Source organism: Hypanus sabinus, chromosome 10, assembly GCF_030144855.1.
Source record: "Hypanus sabinus isolate sHypSab1 chromosome 10, sHypSab1.hap1, whole genome shotgun sequence".
Classification (NCBI taxonomy): domain Eukaryota; kingdom Metazoa; phylum Chordata; class Chondrichthyes; order Myliobatiformes; family Dasyatidae; genus Hypanus; species Hypanus sabinus.
In genome coordinates, this window is record NC_082715.1 from 81338648 (window position 1) to 81359360 (window position 20713).

General features: G+C 41.8%; 1 protein-coding gene across 1 annotated transcript in view; it reads right to left on the minus strand.

Annotated features, from left to right (window-relative positions):
- The window catches only part of lats1 (large tumor suppressor kinase 1), a 31572-nt gene extending 11435 nt beyond the window's left edge, over nucleotides 1-20137 (minus strand). The window contains exons 1-5 of the mRNA XM_059982221.1: nucleotides 20046-20137; nucleotides 16766-17268; nucleotides 10646-10790; nucleotides 7393-8969; nucleotides 3107-3689 (exon numbers count right to left, since the gene is read on the minus strand). Of these exons, the coding sequence (XP_059838204.1) occupies nucleotides 3107-3689; nucleotides 7393-8969; nucleotides 10646-10790; nucleotides 16766-17122 (2662 nt within the window). The 5' untranslated portion in view covers nucleotides 17123-17268; nucleotides 20046-20137. The remainder of the gene's footprint in view (nucleotides 1-3106; nucleotides 3690-7392; nucleotides 8970-10645; nucleotides 10791-16765; nucleotides 17269-20045) is intronic.
- Between the last annotated feature and the right edge of the window lie 576 nt (nucleotides 20138-20713).

Below are 20713 nucleotides of genomic sequence, written 5' to 3' on the forward strand. Positions count from 1 at the left end.
AGGGTTGTAATGTTTAATATCAGAGGGCATGCGTTAAGATGAGAGGGGTTAAGTTCAAAGGAGATGTGAGGGAGGGGCAAGTTTTCTCGGTGTGTTTTTTTAAAAAAACAGAGTGGTGGGTATCTGGAATGGGCTGCCTGGGGTGTTGGCAGATACATTAGGGACTTTCAAGAGATGTTTAGGTGAATTTTCGTTGTCTGTTTTGATTACTATTTTAACTGGTTTGGCACAACATTGTGGCTAAAGGGCCTGTTCCTGTGCTGTACTGTTTCATGTTCTAACTTGTTCCTGACAAATAAAAGCCTCCTTTTGGAACTTGATAAACCTCTGCATTAAATAACAAGGATTTTGCATTTGCATGTCTCAGGCCCTGTACTTGTTGGAGTTTAGAAGAACATTGGGGAAGGCTGGGGGAGATCTCATTGAAATCCAGAGAGTGGATGTGGAGAGGGTGTTTCCTATAGTGGGGGAGTCTAGGACTGAGTACACAGCCTCAGATCCAAGGATGTTCCTTTAGAATAGAGATGAAGAGGAATCTCTCTAGTCAGAGGGTGGTGTATCTGGGCAATTCATTGACATTGATAGAATGGCAGTGCAGACTCAATGGACTGAATCTCCTAATTCTGTTCCTGTGTCTTACTATCTCTAGTGAACTGACAGGACTGAGAAAGTAGTAACAAGTGGCTCTCTCAACACAAGGAAGCAATCTGTTTGCCCATTAAGAATGCATCAGGCTTTTTCCAGAGGTTGGTTGAAACTAGAACTAAAGATCATAGGTTAAGGGTGAAAGATGAAATATTTATGAGAAACCTGAGGGTTACCTCCTTGCTCAGAGGGTGGTGAGAATGTGAAATGCGCTTCCAGCAGATGTGGGCTTAATTTGAATACTTGAGAGAAATTTTGATAAGTACATGATTGGGAGGGGTATTGAGAGTTATGGTCTAAGTGCAGGTCGATGGGACTAGGCAAAATAATATTTTAGCATGGTCTAGATGGATTGAATGGCCTGGTTTGTTCTGTAGTAAGTCAGTGCAAGCCCCTTGGAAAAGCAATCATAAACAAAAGATTGCCAATTTAGGCTATGATTATACCTGACACTGGCACCAGTACCGGGAGAAAACATGCTGTTCCATTGGAATGGGCATCACTGAAATGAGGCTGTGACCAAAGTCCAAAAAAAATTGCACAAATTGGACTGTAGCTATGGTCTCAAACTAAAAAACTGGAAGGGTTCTGACAGTGGGCGGGGGGGGGGGGGGGAGAAGAGGAGGGCAGGATTTAGAAAGTTGCAAAGGCAGCAAAATGGATAGTCACAACCAGAGCCTTCCCAGAAGAGATTAACATTTAAAAGACATTTGGACAGGTACATAGATAGGAGGGGAAGAAACAAATGTAGAATAATGAGACTAGTATGTCATAGTTGGGCTGAAGGTCCAGTGTCCATCCATGCTGTATTACTCTACATCTCTTAGAGATTGCATTTTTTCCATAGCCCTGGATCATTTATTTCATTTATAGATACATTGTGGAACAGGCCCTTCCAACCCAAGGAGCCACGCAAGCAGCAAACGTATAACACTAGGCTAATCACAGGACAATTTACAATCAGCAATTAACCCACCAACAGTATGATTTTTGGAATGTGGGAGGAAACTAGAGCATCCAGAGGAAACCCACATGGTTATGGTTACTGTGAGTCAGGGATGGCCAGCCTATGGATGATTACAAGTGTCACATTGCACCCCAGTGATAATAATAAAAAAGTAAGACTCCTCATGCAAAAAGTATTAACCAAAAACCGATTTGTAGACAAAAAATCTGTAACAGGAATTCAAGTAGCTTAGAGCTAGAAATGGGTTTTACTGAGAATAAATCTAAAACTTAGCAATTACTTTTAACAATTTTATTATTTCATGCACATCTTTTGGCGAATGTTATCTTCTTTCACATTAATCTGTTTTCAATTTTTAAAAAATGTTCAATGAGTCAAATTAGGAAAGAAGGACTTTTGATCTGCAGTCGTTCCATAACTGTTCAATACACATTTGATACTTGTTTGATCCTGAGGCACCAGGTGTCTGCACCAGCAGTGCGTCGCAGGTTTTTGCCAGTCAGTTTACAATTGACACTCATGCTCTACGAAGTTGTGCTTTGTTTGTCCTTTGTGAGCATTTGCAGTTTTGTACTTTTTCAATAATTAAGCCTTGTTTTTATATTCAGTTACCCATCACAGTGCAAAAGAAAAGCAGTAAGTGATAGTAAGCGTAAATTCAATGAACAGTGGGAAAATTGGTTCTTATTTATAGTGGGTCCGTCAGGAAAACCATTGTGCATTGTTCGTGAAAACACTTTTTCACATAATAGAAGACATGATCTTAACAGACACTATAAAACACAACATCAGACTGAAATAGACGGAAAACTGAAGCTAGTGCTTGGGTCTGAGTTACAGAAAGAATATGTGATTAAGAAAAAGGAAGAAATCAAAAGAAAACAAAATATCTTTGTTAAAAGTCTCATTAAGGTAAGTAATGTTTATCTTGTTTTATATTGTATCAATATATCATGTAACAATGCTAAATATGTCTGTCGTAACATATTTTTACAAGAATTGAATGGGGGTACAAGAGTTGTATGGTGCATCTGAACTCGTGCGTGAAAAAACTGACGCATGGAATGTAAAAGGTTGGCCACCCCTGCTCTAAGTACAAACTCCTTATAGATAGCACTGGAATTGAACTATGAATTCCAGTGTCCTGATCTGTAATAGTATCACCCTAGCCACTACACGACTGTGGAGCCCACCTTTGCCTTCAAATATTAAATGCAAGAATAAAACTTATATTCTTGGTGCACAAAGGGAAAAAATGACTCAATCTGACAACATCAATTCCTTTTAAGGACCCGAGATAAATTTAACCTTTTGTGATCCCCCATCTAATGCCCTTCCACAAGTGAAGGGATCATGTTTCTTCAACAGGCTTCCCATATTAACAAACCCGACTATAAACAATATTTTTTTCCCAGTTGAACATCAGATTGAACAGAGCAATAATTATTTTTTCCTCATTACAGAATTCCCTATACATCAGTAAACATCACTTACCACTTTGATAATACTTGGAATCATGAGTCCATCGGAAACCCGTGCAGAGCCCAAAGTCAGTCAGTTTAATGTGGCCATCTCGGTCAATCAGGATGTTGTCTGGTTTAATATCCCTGTGAATAAAGCCCATTTTGTGGACACTTTCTACTGCACAAGTCAGTTCAGCAATGTAGAACTGCGCTAGAGGTTCTGGAAAGATGCCCATTCTTATAAGGAGACTCATCATATCTCCTCCTGGAATGTAGTCCATTACAAAGTAAAGGTTGTCTCGGTCTTGGAATGAATAATAGAGGCGAACCACCCACTCGTTGTCAGCTTCTGCCAAGATATCTCGCTCGGCTTTTACATGAGCAACTTGGTTACGTAGCAACACATCCTTCTTCCTCAGCGTCTTCATGGCATACAATGCATTGGTATCGACTTTCCGAGCTAGACAGACTTCTCCAAATGCACCAATTCCCAGGGTCTTGATCTTCACAAACATGGACTTATCCATCTTTGCCCTTTTTAAGCGAATGTAATTGGACTCTTTCTGGCACAACATCTTGCGCATCTGGTCTTGGGCATCTTTTGATAATCCAACCTACAAATAAGTAAAGCAAAGACAGACTATTTTTTTTAAATCGAAGCCTTCTGGTTAAAATTTCTGATTGCACAGAATATTCCAACAACAAAAAGCAATAATTTATAAAGTTGTAGATCTGAAATGACACAGAAATGCTGTAAATATTCAGTAGGTTAGAGTATTTGTGAAAAGAGAAAGAGTTAACTTTCCAGGTCTGAGGTTGTGTGTCAGGTGCTTCCAGGATTAAAAGCAGTCAGCATCTCCCGACTTATGCTGTGCTGTGTTGTACCAAGACAAAAGATAGTCTTTAGGTGAAATGAGACTGGGTAGGGTGGCAAACATGATGAGGCACAGAAATGAACATAATTCATTATTTTATATCTTTTCTGACTTTATTTTTACTCTTTTGTCTAAATCCACAGGAACTTGCCAAGTCTAGCTATTATCCCATAGCTGCCTGGGGAGTTTTCTCTTTGTAAATTAACACATTCCTACACTGATGTGACTACACTTCAACTACACTTGTATGAGACACGCAACCAACTGTAAGGCCAGAACTGGATTAAACATCAAGCATTCCAGCTTGTAATTCAGGAATCTGCAACTCAACAGACAAGTGGCTTACCAGCGGCTATAACCAGAGCACCAATCATGAGCTAGATAGCAGGAAAGGTTCAGGCATAAAAGGGAGACACTGCCCAGCGGAGCAGTCATTGACGTAGTGATCTGAGGCAGAGTGGTAGGGCTTTGGCGATAATGGGTCGAAGCGAGTTAAGTTACCCGGGAGGAATAGAAACAGGAACTATGTCTGAGAGGCTGGTGTTTTGTACTGGGTGCCAGATGTGGGAAGTCTGGGAGACTCTCAGCTTCTCAAACGGACATATCTGTGCCAGGTGCATTGAGCTGCAGCTCCTTAGGGATTGAAAAGCTTGAGCATGTAGATATTAAGAAAGAGGATGTGCTGGAGCTTTTGGAAAGCATCAAGTTGGATAAGTCTAGGGTGCCGAACAAGATGTAACCCAGGCTACTGTGAGAGGCGAGGGAGGAGATTGCTGAGCCCCTGCAATGATCTTTGCATCATCAATGGAGACAGGAGAGGTTCCGGAGGATTGGAGGGTTGCAGATGTTGTTCCCTTATTCAAGAAAGGGAGTAGAAATAGTCCAGGAAATTATAGACCAGTGAGTCTTACTTTAGAGGTTGGTAAGTTGACAGAAAAGATCTTGAGAGGCAGGATTTATGAACATTTGGAGAGACATAATATGATTAGGAATAGTCAGCAAAGGCAGGTTGTGCCTTACGAACCTGATTGAATTTTTTGAGGATGTGACTAAACACATTGATGAAGGTAGAGCAGTAGATAGTGTATATGGATCTCAGCAAGGCATTTGATAAGGTACCTCATGCAAGGCTTATTGAGAAAGTAAGGAGGCATGGGATCCATGGGGGCCTTGCTTTGTGGATCCAGAATTGGCTTGCCCACAGAGGGCAAAGAGTGGTAGTTGACAGGTCATGTTCTGCACGGAGGTTGTTGACCAGTGGTGTGCCTCAGGGATCTGTTCTGGGACCCCTTCTCTTCATGATTTTTATAAATGACCTGAATGAGGAAGTGGAGGAATGGGTTAGTAAATTTGCTGATGACACAAAAGTTGGAGTAGTGTGGAGGTCTGTCAGAGGTTACAGTGGGACATCGATAGGATGCAAAACTGGGCTGAGAAGTGGCAGATGGGGTTCAACCCAGATAAGTGTGGTGGTTCTTTTTGGTAGGTCAAATATGATGGCCGAATATAGGTTTAACGGTAAGACTCTTGGCAATGTGGAGGATCAGAGGGATCTTGGGGTCCAAGTCCATAGGGCACTCAAAGCTGCTGCGTAGGTTGACTCTGTGGTTAAGAAGGCATACGGTACATTGGCCTTCATCAACCGTGGGACTGAGTTTCAGAGATGAGAGGTAATGTTACAGCTATATAAGACCCTGGTCAGACCCCACTTGGAGTACTGTGCTCAGCTCTGGTCACCTCACTACAGGAAGGATGTGGAAACCATAGAAAGGGAGCAGAGGAAATTTACAAGGATATTCCCTGGATTGGGGAGCATGCCTTGTGAGAATAGGTTGAGTGAACTTGGCCTTTTCACCTTGGAGCGAAGGAGATTGAGAGGTGACCTGATAGAGGTGTATAAGATGACAAGAGGCATTGATCGTGTGGATAGTCAAAGGCTTTTCCCTAAGGCTGAAATGGCTAATACAAGAGAGTACAGTTGTAAGGTGTATGAAAGTAGGTACAGAGGAGATAGCAGGGTTAAGGTTTTTACGCAATGATGAGTGCATGGAATAGGCTGCGAGCGACAGTGGTGGAGGCGGACACGATAGGGTCTTTTAAGAGACTCCTGAATGGGTACATGGAGCTTAGGAAAATAGAGGGCTATGGGTAACCCAAGGTAATTTCTAAAGTAAGTACATGTTCCGCACAGCATTGTGAGTTGAAGGGCCTTTAGGTTTTCTAAAAACTGTGGCGACCCACTTCCTAGCGCACTCAAACCGGCTCACAAATAGCCAGCGCGCCGGCACAAAGGCCAGTCCCAAAAGGGCACCAGGTCTGCTCCACCAACAAAAGGAAAAGCCCACGCAGGACTGTGAATATGTGCCCCCTACAGCATCCGCGCCCAGGGAGGGCGGGATCAGGGAGGCTTTAAAGTGAGGCGGCAAAGTTTGAATAAAATCTTTTTTAACTGCAGTTTACCGACTCCGTGTCATTATTTCAGCGCTGCATGTAGCACACCGCTACAAAACCCCATTTCCAGAAAAGTTGGGATATTTTCCAAAATGTAATAAAAACAAAAATCTGTGATATGTTAATTCACGTGAACCTTTATTTTGGAAAGCATCAAGTCAGGCAGCATCTGTGGAAAGGGCAAGCGCTGATGCTATAGGTCAAAGGCTGTCAGAACTGGAGAAGAGAGAAAACATTTAATTTTAAGTTGCAGAGAAGGTGAAGGAGATCACAGACATTCCTTTCCTTTTACACCCAATCTCCACATACTCTGCCACTATAATATCCTGTTTAACAATTTTCCAGTTCTACAAAGGGTCTTCAGCCTAAAATGCTAACTGTTTCTCTTTCCATAGATGCGACCTGATTGCTGAATGCTTCAAGCATTTTTTAGGTTCTTTCAATATATACCGAACACTTACCACCTCAAAGTAAATCTACAGTACTGCAGAGAATGTGACATGTTGTAATTGAATGAAGTTTACTGAAAAATAAATAAAAAACACAACACCAAGGAGAAACTCCCTTTTTCATCTACAAACAGTGCCTGGGAACTTAATAGACCAAATCAATTTAGTCACTCATCAGAAAAATGATACTGAGGCAAAAGCAGAATTCTGTGCTCAGATTTCTGCTGTGGAACATCAGTTTATAAATGTTTGACTCAAGAGGCAGAAGTTTTACCACGAATTGGCCCACATAATAGGGGGAACTCAGAATTCCTAATTTTAATTTTTACATGCATCTGGTATCTCACTAGTTCTTTGGTCCTGGGACTGTTTGGCTTTTACTGGCCAATGTTTACATTAGTGCCTTATAGAAACCAGACAAAAAATGGGATAAACAGAGCAACTTCATTATCGGCCTAGATGACTTCTAGCGAATGGGTGGCATGCAAATGAAGGAAGTTTTATGCTTATTAAGTACTCAAAGGAAAATGGGCATCACTTACCCTTGACATTTCATTCTCCAGTTGCTTTTTGCGATGTAGCCTTTGCTGATGAGATTTGAGCACATTCTCCACATGCTGCTCCATGAAGAATTTAAATGCCTGTGAGGAGTAAATCTGAATTCGTGACTCTCTGCGCTCCTCATCTTTTTTGTTTTTCCTCACTGGAACAGGTGACGTTGTAATCTGTTTCTTTTCCTTCTCCACAGCGTCAAGGCGTTCCCCAAACTCAACGACCTTCTCAGACTCATCCTCTTCTGTGCTTTGAGAAAATAATGAGGGTGCTTTAGCTACCTGCTCATCTTTGCTGGCTTTAGCTATGGAATCATAAGGTGGTACAGGCTGGTTCTGTTGTAGTAAGTGCTTGGGATATGGCGGAGGTGGAGGCTGGTAATTTGGAGCCTCGCTCAACGTAGGTGCCTCAGGAACAGGAGGAGCCTGCTGCATCCAGGGAGGGTGAGTGGGGGCAAGTGCAGTCTGCAGTTCAGGTTTCTGTACACGGATACTTTTCACAGGCTGTAGAATAGGAGCAGGTGTGATGGCAGTAACAGTGGTAGCAGATGTTTGCGAGTTGGAATGAGGCTGCCGGCTGGATAGAAGGTGATTATTGAATGAATTGGATCTTACAGGTGCATTCAAGTTTTGGGGAGGGTGCCAGTTAGGCACTTCTGAAGCGCATGCCACCGACTGGGGTTGTGTTGGAGGAGGCTGTGGCCAAGACGATGCAATCCCACTCACGCTTATGTTGTAAAGGTCCAGGTTCTGGCTGTTTCTGTTCGGCACCATGACAGACTGTGAAACATTCCCATTCAGGTTGCTGCTGTAGGTGGAAGCTGCGGCTCCTCCTGCTTGCATTTGTAAGGCACTGGGGCTTTGCCGACTAGCCTGAGGGTGAGGGTATGGAGGTGGCTGACGGCTCACAGAATTCCCACCCATGACATTCTGATGAGTCACAAAGTGTCCACCCATGGATCCATCTGCCTGTGCTGATCCATTCTGATGTGCAGTTCTGCCCGCTGTGTAGTTGTACTTAGTACTGCTGCTATTTTGCATAATAATAGGTTGTCTGCCAATTGGAATGGGACTTATTCCACGCTGGCCTTGGGGTGGTGGGTTCATCATAGATGCAGCACCGAGGTTGGACGGCGGGAACCCGTCCTGCCAGGTCCCTTGTGGCACAGGAGATATCCGTGTGATCATGTACTCCATGTTTCCAGAGAAACGCTTTGGTTGCTGGCTCCCCTCCCATGAGGCTGGGGGAGGAGTGGTGCCACGTGGGGGAGGGGTTTGCCCTCGCGGGGGAGGTGGTGGTGGCGTTACACTTCTCACTGGAAGTTGAGGGGGTGCATTTGCTCTCTGAGAGTTCACTGCTCCCAAAGACCCCTGTCCATTCCCAGGATGACTCTGTGTGTATGCAGTCATTCCAGAACTTGAAGACAATGGCCGACCCATTTCTAACTGGGAAATAGGACTTTCTGCACGATATCCCATGCCTTCCATCAACGATGGACCATGTCGCTGTGCAACCAATGATTCTTTAGAACCCTTCCAACTTGGTCTCCGATTTATTGTATTGGATCCTGTTTAAGAAGATGACAGAAATGCAAAGTAACTCTGGTAATTTGAATACAGCAATTATTAATACTCAATGCAATTGAGAAGACAGAAAATATTGGGATTCAACAACTAGGATAAATAGCACTATTTTATGTTGGATAATTGCTCCCTATGTTTACTACTAATTGTCAAGAGGGTATGGAATCTCAAATCAGAATAGAATACAGGAAAGGAAAAGTGTAGGATCCCATTGCTGTGGTATTAAAGAAGATCTGATTAAGGAGTTTCAGTAGCCAAAGTGAAGGACTCATTGTCATAAACTCTGGAATATTTCCTGAGTCACGAGCAAATTAACACAGGGATAAGATGGTGATGAACATGTGGCTGAAGTTGAGTTGTCGTTTCATGGAATATTGTCATTAGCACTAGAAGAGGAAGAAGCTGATTTATAAAACAAAAACCAGAAAAGTAAGTGTATTTACTCCAAAATTAGAAATAGATATGTGCAAATCTGGAAATAGATATGTGCAAAGCTTGTATTGTGAGCATGTGTCTACTTTGAAAAGACCCATTTACCATGAATATTTCATGTGAGCTTAGCCAACATCTTCGTATAGGTATCTAACTTCAGCACAGAAATTCCAAATCAAATATTTGAGAGTGAAAGCAGCATTATAGAGTTATTCAGGGAAAGGGGAAGAGAAAGAGAAATAGCAAAATAAAGCTTTTATCATATATACACACAAAATGCTGGAGAAACACTGCAGGTCAGGCAGCATCTATGGAAAAGAATAAACAGTCGACATTTCAGGCTGAGACCCTTCATATAATGCATTTCTCATGTCAATTGTTTTACTTATTTGCCTGAATTACATCAACATAGATCACTGTATTCCTTTCTCATTTTAATTAACAGGCTGAAAATGAATAGATCCCAAGCTAAGGATAAGAAAGAACCTCTATTCATTTGCCTTTGATGTTGTTATATCAATTACAGAAACAGGCCTTTGGCCACAAGTCCATGGCAACCATCAACTGACCAGTTACATAAATCCCAAATGTTTGTTCTGCCCACATTCTTATCAACTACCATTCATAGATGCCACTATTCATCTACACATTAAGGACAATTGTTTAGCAACCTGCAAGTGTTTGGGATGTGGGGGAGACTACAACACACAGAGAAAGCCCACACAGTTACTGGGACATGTGCAAGTTACACACAGACACATTTAAGGGCAGGATTGAACACTGGTCTCTGGCACTGTGAGGTTCATATAGTGAATGAGTAATTCAAGCACAGTAGCATCCCAAATATGTTAAATGACTAAAATATGCAAATAGCTACTGTGTAAGCATTTTGTAGCACTGATGCCAAATATACACTGATCAGCTGACAAAACAGTCAAAGCCACAATAACAAATGTATTTAGCCAAAGGCAACATTCCTACAAGAGTCTGCTAGATTAAAGGCTAAAATTTTATTAAAAAAGAACAAATTTCAGGCAATATATTAAATATCCCAACAAACAAAAAAGTCAAATTTTAACAAGTCCTCACCAGAGCAACTGTTTAAAATGACGTAGAAATTGGACACATACAAATGGATTAAATTGCTGCAACCAAAACCAACAACCAAGCACGTGAACATGAGAGACATGAACAATGTCTTAGCACCCAGTACTTCAGCCACGCATACCTGATGCCTTCATGCTCGCATTCACTGGTCTTGAAGTAACCATCTGCTCTCTCCTAGAATCCTGGTAACTCATCTTGCTGATGTGTTCAATAGCAGCCTCAATACTGCGACTGTTGGTCTTCCTGAGAGCTTTTACCACCATGTCCTACAAGTAACGAAATGCAGATATTAAAGAACACACTTCATCACACTTTCAAAAAATAATCAAATTAAAATATTTCATATAGACTATTTTAATATTCAAAACATATTGAATGGTTGGTTGTATGGATAAAATAAAAGAAATATGAGGTCACAAAAATGATTGACATAATTCAGGCTTTCACACATTGCATTATTTCATTTTTCATTAATATACAAATGGGGTTTGCCTTTCCTGTCCCTTTGTAGCATTACATACCTTGGATTTGTTCAACAATTAAAGGAATACAGTGGGAAAAAGAAATTAATTTTTTTTTATAAAAATGAAAATATGTTGTGGATGGAAAAAGAAAACAAGATAAAAATGAAGAGCATATTTGGGGGGAAATTCTGAATGGTCATTCAGAATTTGTGAGTGAAATTAGGAAACATTTGTTTCCACAGAAATACTTTGTGAATTCTATAGAAATATGTAATTCTAATCCGCGTGGATGCTGACATCAAGCTAAATTTTCACTGTACTCCAAGTAAATGAGATTAAGATACAAGTTTACCATGCTCCAACTGAACATATAAAAAGTTCTGAAGAATTAAATGGCCTTCAAAAGATATTGGATTAGCTCAAAAATCATTAAGGATATTTCTTAAATTGCACTATTAACTCTCCAGCAGAATCAACACATAGGGAGCTTATATAGGAATTCAACCGTTTGCATCTCAATTCAATAATAAACATGAATTAACAAACTTATGAGCACAGGATACATATCCTCTTAGAGCTAGGAATACTGGTTATCTACCTAAACAGATTCCAAGCGACTAATTTCAAGATGCTTCCACTGGTCAGTAACACAACAAAGCCAGTGCATTAAAGAAACAATTTTAATTATGCTCCCCATTAGACTAATAGGGAGCATAATTAGACTAACTTCTATGACCATGTGCCGTGTCATATGACGTAGGCATTCATGGTACAGAAGTGGTTTGCCAATGCCTTCTTCTGGGTAGTGTATTTATACAACGATAGCCATTATTAATCCTCCTCAGAGATAATGCACCAGAAGTTGCATAACCAGGGCATGTGATATTTACCAGCTGCTCATATGACCTACTCCCATGGCTTCATATGACCCTGATCATGGGAGGAGGGGAGGAGGTAAGCAGGTGCACCTTACACCTCCTTTGGGGTAGACATATCTCCACCCTGCCTCCCAATGTAAAATTCATGCCCAAAATAGATATCCAAATCTTGTATTAATAGGATTCAGCTTTGTGTACAAAATACCACAATCTAACAACATAAGTAGGTACATTTTACATGAAGTGAGCTTGGTCACTACTGCTGAGAAGTTAAATGTTTTATCCCATTAAATAGATGAAATAAGTTACCTCCTCCCATTCCTTGTAACATCACAGAATTGAGTATTACAAAATAAACTCTGCTTTATGGCAATTTCATTTACAAGGCAGAGGTTAAATAATCTTGCAAAGCACTTTCTTGTAACCCACAATTATTTATATCTTGACTTACAGTACCTATCATTCACCTAAGCCTTACAGTTACATTATTTTTTTCAGTAAAGGATCAAGACAAGGGTGGACATCAGTCAGTTCTCTCAAACCGGCTTAATTACAGGAAATGAGCATTGCTGGGAATGTCAACATTCAGTACTCATCCCATTGGAAAATGGTAGTGGGAAATAGATATCTTGATTCTACAGTCCTTGAGTTAAGGTATCAAGGACCTCGATGCATGGACAGTAACAGCAATGTATTTCCTGCCTAGCCACTAATGTTATTGTCTCAAGTCAAAGAGGGACATAAGAGACTACAGATACTGGAGATGTCGACCGTCCCTCTGCCTTCCCAGACACAACCTGACCGTCCCTCTGCCTTCCCAGACACAACCTGACCGTCCCTCTGCCTTCCCAGACACAACCTGACCGTCCCTCTGCCTTCCCAGACACAACCTGACCGTCCCTCTGCCTTCCCAGACACAACCTGACCGTCCCTCTGCCTTCCCAGACACAACCTGACCGTCCCTCTGCCTTCCCAGACACAACCTGACCGTCCCTCTGCCTTCCCAGACACAACCTGACCGTCCCTCTGCCTTCCCAGACACAACCTGACCGTCCCTCTGCCTTCCCAGACACAACCTGACCGTCCCTCTGCCTTCCCAGACACAACCTGACCGTCCCTCTGCCTTCCCAGACACAACCTGACCGTCCCTCTGCCTTCCCAGACACAACCTGACCGTCCCTCTGCCTTCCCAGACACAACCTGACCGTCCCTCTGCCTTCCCAGACACAACCTGACCGTCCCTCTGCCTTCCCAGACACAACCTGACCGTCCCTCTGCCTTCCCAGACACAACCTGACCGTCCCTCTGCCTTCCCAGACACAACCTGACCGTCCCTCTGCCTTCCCAGACACAACCTGACCGTCCCTCTGCCTTCCCAGACACAACCTAACCGTCCCTCTGCCTTCGCAGACACCTGACCGTCCCTCTGCCTTCCCAGACACAACCTGACCATCCCTCTGCCTTCCCAGACACAACCTGACCATCCCTCTGCCTTCCCAGACACAACCTGACCATCCCTCTGCCTTCCCAGACACAACCTGACCATCCCTCTGCCTTCCCAGACACAACCTGACCATCCCTCTGCCTTCCCAGACACAACCTGACCATCCCTCTGCCTTCCCAGACACAACCTGACCATCCCTCTGCCTTCCCAGACACAACCTGACCATCCCTCTGCCTTCCCAGACACAACCTGACCATCCCTCTGCCTTCCCAGACACAACCTGACCATCCCTCTGCCTTCCCAGACACAACCTGACCGTCCCTCTGCCTTCCCAGACACAACCTGACCGTCCCTCTGCCTTCCCAGACACAACCTGACCGTCCCTCTGCCTTCCCAGACACAACCTGACCGTCCCTCTGCCTTCCCAGACACAACCTGACCGTCCCTCTGCCTTCCCAGACACAACCTGACCAATGAGTTGCTCCAGCTGTTTGCTTCTGCTTCACTTTGCAGGTCAGCCAGAACTGAATACTCACAGTCACATCATTTTCCATCTAGCCAGACCCCATCCCCAATGTTTGAAAACATATTTAAGCACTCAATACATAAGTGGGCCCATCAATGACATTGCTTTATGCCAGAAGTTGCAATAACAAAATCATAATTGAACCTAAATCCTTACCAAGCTTAAACTAGATAAAATAACCTACTCAATTTTATGCATACCAATTGAACAAGCTGCCAAATACAACAAAGACTAAACGATTATTGTAGATCCTGGTTAAACATGCATTCAGGATGTTCCTTTGGAACAAACAGATTGTACACTGATGTACTCCGGCCATCATTGAACAATGCCTTCATAGTGCCACAGGAAAATAACCATACACCACTTTAGAATTCACCCTGTAACTTCAGAGGGTAAAGCTCAAGTCAAGTGTATCAGTATCATAGTGGAGTAAAGAGAACTGCAGAGGCATGAGAGAGGAGCTGGCCAAAGTTGATTGGAGGGGACACTAGTAGGGATGACAGTAGAACAGCAATGGCTGGAGTTTTTGGGAGCAATTCAGAAGGTGTAGGATAGATACATCCCAAAGAAGAAATATCCTAAAGAAAGGATGACTGACAAGGGACGCCAAAGCCAACATAAAAGCAAAAGCGAGGGCACAAAATAGAGCAAACATTAGTGGGGAGTTAGAGGATTGGGAAACTTTTAAAAACCAAAGACAACTAAATGAAATCAATGAAGAGTGAAAGATGAAATATGAAGGTAACTGAGCCAATAATATCAAATAGGATACCAAAAGCTTTTTCAGATATATAAAAAGAGAGGTGAGGGCACATGGTAAAATAGGTCAAAGTCAGCATGGTTTCCCAAAGGGAAAATATTGCCTTATAAATCAGTTGGAATTCTTTGAGGAAATATCAAGCAGAATAGACAAAAGAATCAGTGGATTTTCAGCAGGTGGTTGACAATGTGCCCTACGTAAGGCTGCTTAGTAAGATAAAAGCCTATGGTATTACAAGAAAGATAGTACCAAGGATAGAGGATTGCCAAGAGGCAGAGAATGGGAATAAAGGGGGCCGTTTCTGATTGTCTGCTGGTAATTAGACCTTTGCAGAGGTCAGTACAGGGACTGTTACTTTTTACGTCACATGTCAATGATTGGATGATGGAATTGATGGCTTTGTGATCCATTTTGCAGATGATATGAAGATAGGTGGAGGGGCAGCACTTTGAATCATAACAAATTTTTGTTACGTTTACGGAGTGTTTCCAAACACGCACTCATTGATACTTCCTGGTGTAAGTAACTATTTCACCAATAGGAGACAACAGCCTTTCATAGATTTCTGGATGCAAAACAAATTAATTTAAGTATTATTGCACATCCTCATAAAAGCAAAAGAATTGCAAAGTCTACATGTATTTTACTTTCCCAAGATTCAGATTTCACTAAACTACTCCTTAAATCACCAATGGAAACAAGACACATCACTGCAAGTCAACAGCATGGAAAGAAGGCATTTGGCCATTTGAGTCAGTACCATCTGATTGTCCAGTGGTGGCACTCCTTCAAAATTGCTTAATGTCATTTCCAGTACTTCATATGTAAAGGAGAACGAAATAATTGTCCTTTGCTCTCTCCCCACAGCACTGCCACTTTTCACTCAGATAATTATCAGCTCCCTCTTTAATACTACAATTCCATATCCCTGAACATCGAGGGAGTAAAATAGTTCTGTCCACCTGTCACATGGTTCTTATGCCAGTCACTTATGTCCTGGTTTTTGATCTTCTTTCAGCAAAAGCAACATCTGCCTACACCCTTCATGATTCTAAACATCTCCACTTGTCTCTTTGAAACCTACTCAGCTCTAAGAACAGCCACAGCTTCTCCAGTCGAAACACAGGTCTTCATACCTGTCTCCTCTGCATATTCTCCAAATTCTTTCTAAAGTGTAGACCCAGAACTGGACTCAATGTTCAAAAAGGTTAACTCAGAAAAATTTTCACTATGACAAGAAGGGCTAAAGTTATTTCAGATCACAGCACTGTTTTCTCTGTTTGATGTTCCTTCAAATTCCTCTAGACCAGGGTTCCCAACCTTATTTATGCCATGGACCCCTACCATTAATGGAGGGGCTTGTGGACTCTAGGTTGGAAGCCCCAGTTGTAGACCATTAACATATGTCCAATTGATAGGAAAGGGATTCTAAAACAAACTTTCTTTAAATTTGATGCCAATATGAACAAATGTGCCTGCCGCTAAATTGCTTCCAGTTATTTGCAGGAATATCATTGCAGGTTACTATTGTTCACCCAATGCTTCAGATTACCAACATCTTGTACTCTGCATTTGCCAATCATTAATATTAAGTAGCATTTGAATTCAATTTTTGAATTTCTCTGCAGCTTAACTTACTGCAAAACACTATTTAATGAAAGGCAAAGGGACATCAGGAACTTAGTGATGAGTAAGAGCCTGCATCTTTGACAGAAGAAAGTAAATAAAGTCAAATCAAGTAAAGAAAGAAGAAAACGGAAGACTGGATTTAGTGATAGTTAGTAAGGAGAAAAGAAAACAAAATGTCTACACTACATTAGCAAAATGTAGACATTTTAAATGTCTACACTAAATATAGAAATGGGACTGAACTGTTTAAAACTAATCCAGAGAAATTAATTGCAAATCCAGCCATTCCTTTACAACAGCGCTGCTATGTCAAGATGATAACTTAAAAACAACTGGTGAAAACACAGAAAATTAACAAGATTCACAACTGATGGCATACAACTTAATTGCAATTTAATGGAGGCTTTGCATATTAATAATGCATACATTATTACCATGCTGTTATTTTCCCTCAATTTGGCCTATTAAATTTATCATCTATAATTACAATACAGTTTGCAAAGGTTGAACAATATATTCCATTTAAGTGCCTCTCACCTCATCAAAACCCGCAGATACTAGGTCCTGTAACATCTGCTTGTTTACATCAACAGATCCACGACCTGATGAGCTGTACTCATTTGAAAATGGCAGCAAAGAATTTCGAATCTCCTGTAAGGCTTTTTGGTGAGTCACAAATTTGAGAGCATTCCGTCCCTGTTGTCTTGAATCTTCTGTGCTCAATTTCATCATACTTTGATCAGTGCTTCCAGCATCTCCTGATGGTTTAGGCAAATGTTTGAGACTTTCCCGGATTTCCTGCAACATCTGCCGGCTACTCCCAGAAAAGTTGCTGGCAGGGAATGTTTTTGGTCTCATTTGTCTATGTCCATCAAGCTTATCCACCCTCTTCATGAAAGCGTCAAATAAAACTAACCAGCCTTAGCTCATTTACATAAGCTGAAATTTCAGCAGATCAGAGGGCTGTTAGATTTCAGAGGACGTTAGTTCCAGGTAGCGTTCTGCTCATCTGTGTTTTGACAAAGTTCAGTCATCTGGAACTAAACAAAACACATGCATTAACTAATGAGAACAAACCTCAATACAAGATTCACCACATCATACACATTTGAGTTATAGTCAAGAATGGGAAATTTGGAAGTTCAAAGCTTATAGAAACATAGAAAACCTACAGCACAATACAGGCCCTTCGGCCCACAAAGCTGTGCCGAAGATGTCCTTGCCGTAGAAATTACTTGGGGTTACCCATAACCCTTTATTTTTCTGAGCTACATGTACCTGTCCAGGAGTCTTTTAAAAGACCCTTTCGTATCTGCCTCTACCACAGTCGCCGGCAGCCTATTCCACGCACTCACCACTCTCTGCATGATCCTGCAGTCCCATCTACCTGTGGCATCTTTATGTCCCTTTACTTATGAAGAACCACTCAACAATTAATTCAAAGACTCTACTTCCACTGAACCTTTGAGGCAAAAATTTCAAAAGACTCAACACTATTACAATTCCCAGAAACCAGAGAATTCATTCTTCTTGTAAAGATTGTCCTCTATGGAAGCATGCCAATGGTCACACTACCTTAAATACTGAGGACTGAGTGCAATTATTTCCACACATTTGTATTGTCCAACAGGGATAATTATACCACAAACCAAACCAACAACACTGAGGCCATATGAAGTCTGGTTATCTCCAAGATGAATTTTCAATACTGACCTCTCACTACATTACTTCACTGCAAGGTTCAGTACCAAACTACTGAACTAGTGAAACAATGCTAAATATTCATTCACTGTTTTCAGCAGTTCAACATAGTAATGCAATGGAAGATTAGATTAAAAGAATTGAAATGCCTTTCTGCAAACAGCAACTGATGTTAAATTAATTGTTGATTGAAATTTGGAGATCAACATTTGCTAACTGATGGTGCCAAAGGCAATAAATGGAGTTAGGTCAAAGATCAGACATGAATGTTAGAACAAGCTTGAGGTTTTAAATAACCTATTTCTGTCTCTATTATAAGTATCTTCTATACTGATTTAATAGTTTCTTGGACCTAATATATTAATGAAATGTTAAAATTTTTATTTAGTTATCAGTGATGATCCTGAAATTATCAGTTATAAAATCTAGCTAACTAATAACCCTCAAGGAAACTTTTTTTTGACTTGAGACAGTAATGTGTTTGATTCATATAAGCCTATTAAGACAGTCCAGTAAGTTACTGGTTCAAGGGCAATTATGAACAGGCAATAAATGCTGGCTCTGCTAGGGCATAAAAATTTAAATTGTAGATTTCACATTAACAAAACAGTTGTAGCATACAGTCAACTCCTCCACCAACAGAAAGTAAAAGTTTATGAACTTGCTTAGGGAAAGGTAAATCTTAAATGAGGAAACAAAGTTATTTCATCAGGTCCCCCAAAATGTAACAGTTCACACAAGCAACACCTTGAATACAATGGAAAGATACTTGCAAACATACTGACATGAGTTTCCCCCATTGCTCTCCACATTAACCAGGAGGCAAATTTCACATCCTTCTCATAGCCAGTCATTTATATCTTTCTCATTGAGGATCTTCATGATCTTGTCTAGTACTAGAACACAGGCCCTTCGGCCAACCTTTTAAATCTCCAAGATCAATAACCTTTCCTCCTGCATCGCTCCCCCCCACCATTTTTCTATTACCCATGTGCCGAAGTTTCTTAAATGCCTCTAATGTATCTGCTTCTACCACACCCCACAGAGCTTACCCTGCACTGACCACTGTGTAAAGCATTTACCAGTACCTCTGACATCCCTCCAACATTTTTCACTTTATATTTTTTTTTACAAAGTATACAAGACATTTGAGATTTCCATTTAAAACATGTAGTGAAGAGTGGATTGAAGCCCAATTACTAATCCTAATTGGACATGAAAAGAATGAAACCAAAGTATTTGAGTACTACACAATATTAAACAGGTAGAATGCAAAATAGAAAATATCTACACTACTCACTAGACCTTTATTGGCAAGATTTGGAAAACAAAATTCGTAAGGTTTCAGGTAATATAACGACATTAGACGGTCAGATTAAATTTGTTTATTACCAAAGAATTTCAGTTACATGTTCAAAAGGGCAGCTAAGATTGTTCACACTTCTGAAAAACTGGAGGGATATGTAATGGGAGATATTCCAACGGAATTTCATACCGTTAGAGAAAAGGTTTCAGTGATACCAGTTTACATAAAGAGAGAACACAATTTAAAACAAGTGGCAAAATGATCAGTGGTATAGAATTACACAACTGTGATCTGGAATACAGTGGTTACGGAAGTAGATCTCAAGAGTAACCCACAAAAGGGAGCTAGATGAATATCCGAAAAGGAAGCACTAGGTGCGTTACTCGAAAAAAGAGTGGAATTAATCATAAAGTTTTCAGTCAACACAAAGACAACGGGCCGAGTGGCCGATCTGCACACTCATGACTCAAGTGCGCAGCAGCACCCGCTCGACAGTTCAAACGGGCGAGCGCAGCCCTTTGCATGGTTCACTAACGAGCAGTGCCAGTCTGATGCCCTAGCCAGTGACCCAACAGATTACAGCAGGTCCGCAGCCTCCACTTCCCGGGCCCAGTCCCCTCCTGACCCGGATTCCTCACCCAGCCCCCTCGGCCATTTTGGCCTCTGTTCTTCTTGCCAACTCATCGCACCTCACACCTCCCTCACTGGGTCAGTGCGGCAGTGCACTACCCCAGACCGGATAAAGAGTGGCGGGCGGCAACCACCCACGCCCTCCTCTGCCTCCGCCACCAATGCTCCCCTTCCACTTACTCTCATTCCAGGAGTCCCTACAATGGCCGCTTCGTGCCTCTCTGTGCGGACGCTCTTCTCGCGAGACCGCGGAGCAGGACGTGGATTCGCCGGGCTCCTCACGCGATGTCTGTATTGTTCCTGCTCTGGCGCCCCTATCAGGCCTGGAGGAACTACTACCCGGGCAGATTCAAGCCATCTCTCCTCCTTATATGCGTCTTCATACACAGTTATGCTAGGAACGCCTATTTCTACCAACTTCTCATATGCGTCCATAACTTAGTTATGCAAAACTCAGTGTCTCGGCCCAAAACGTCGACTGCGCTTCTCCCTATTGATGCTGCCTGGCCTGCTGTGTTCTACCAGCATTTTGTGTGTGTTGTTGTTATGCAGGACTGTTAGTACCGCTTTCCCGCCAATACATGTCACCTTCGCACAGTCTCGCATTGGTTTTGGCAACGTGAGTTTGTGTGATCTTGCGCTCTTAAACTTTTGTTGGTTTTACCTATCCTATACAGTGCACTGATTTTGTGCTTGAAATATTTAACTATGCCTCCTAAGCGTCCGATGTCAAGCTTTAACACCTGAAAAAAATTTGGAAATTATAAACAGCGCGGCGTCAGGTGAAGGTAACACAGCTCTGGGACACTATATACGGCAAATTATCTCTCAGAAGCTTGTGTGGCCCT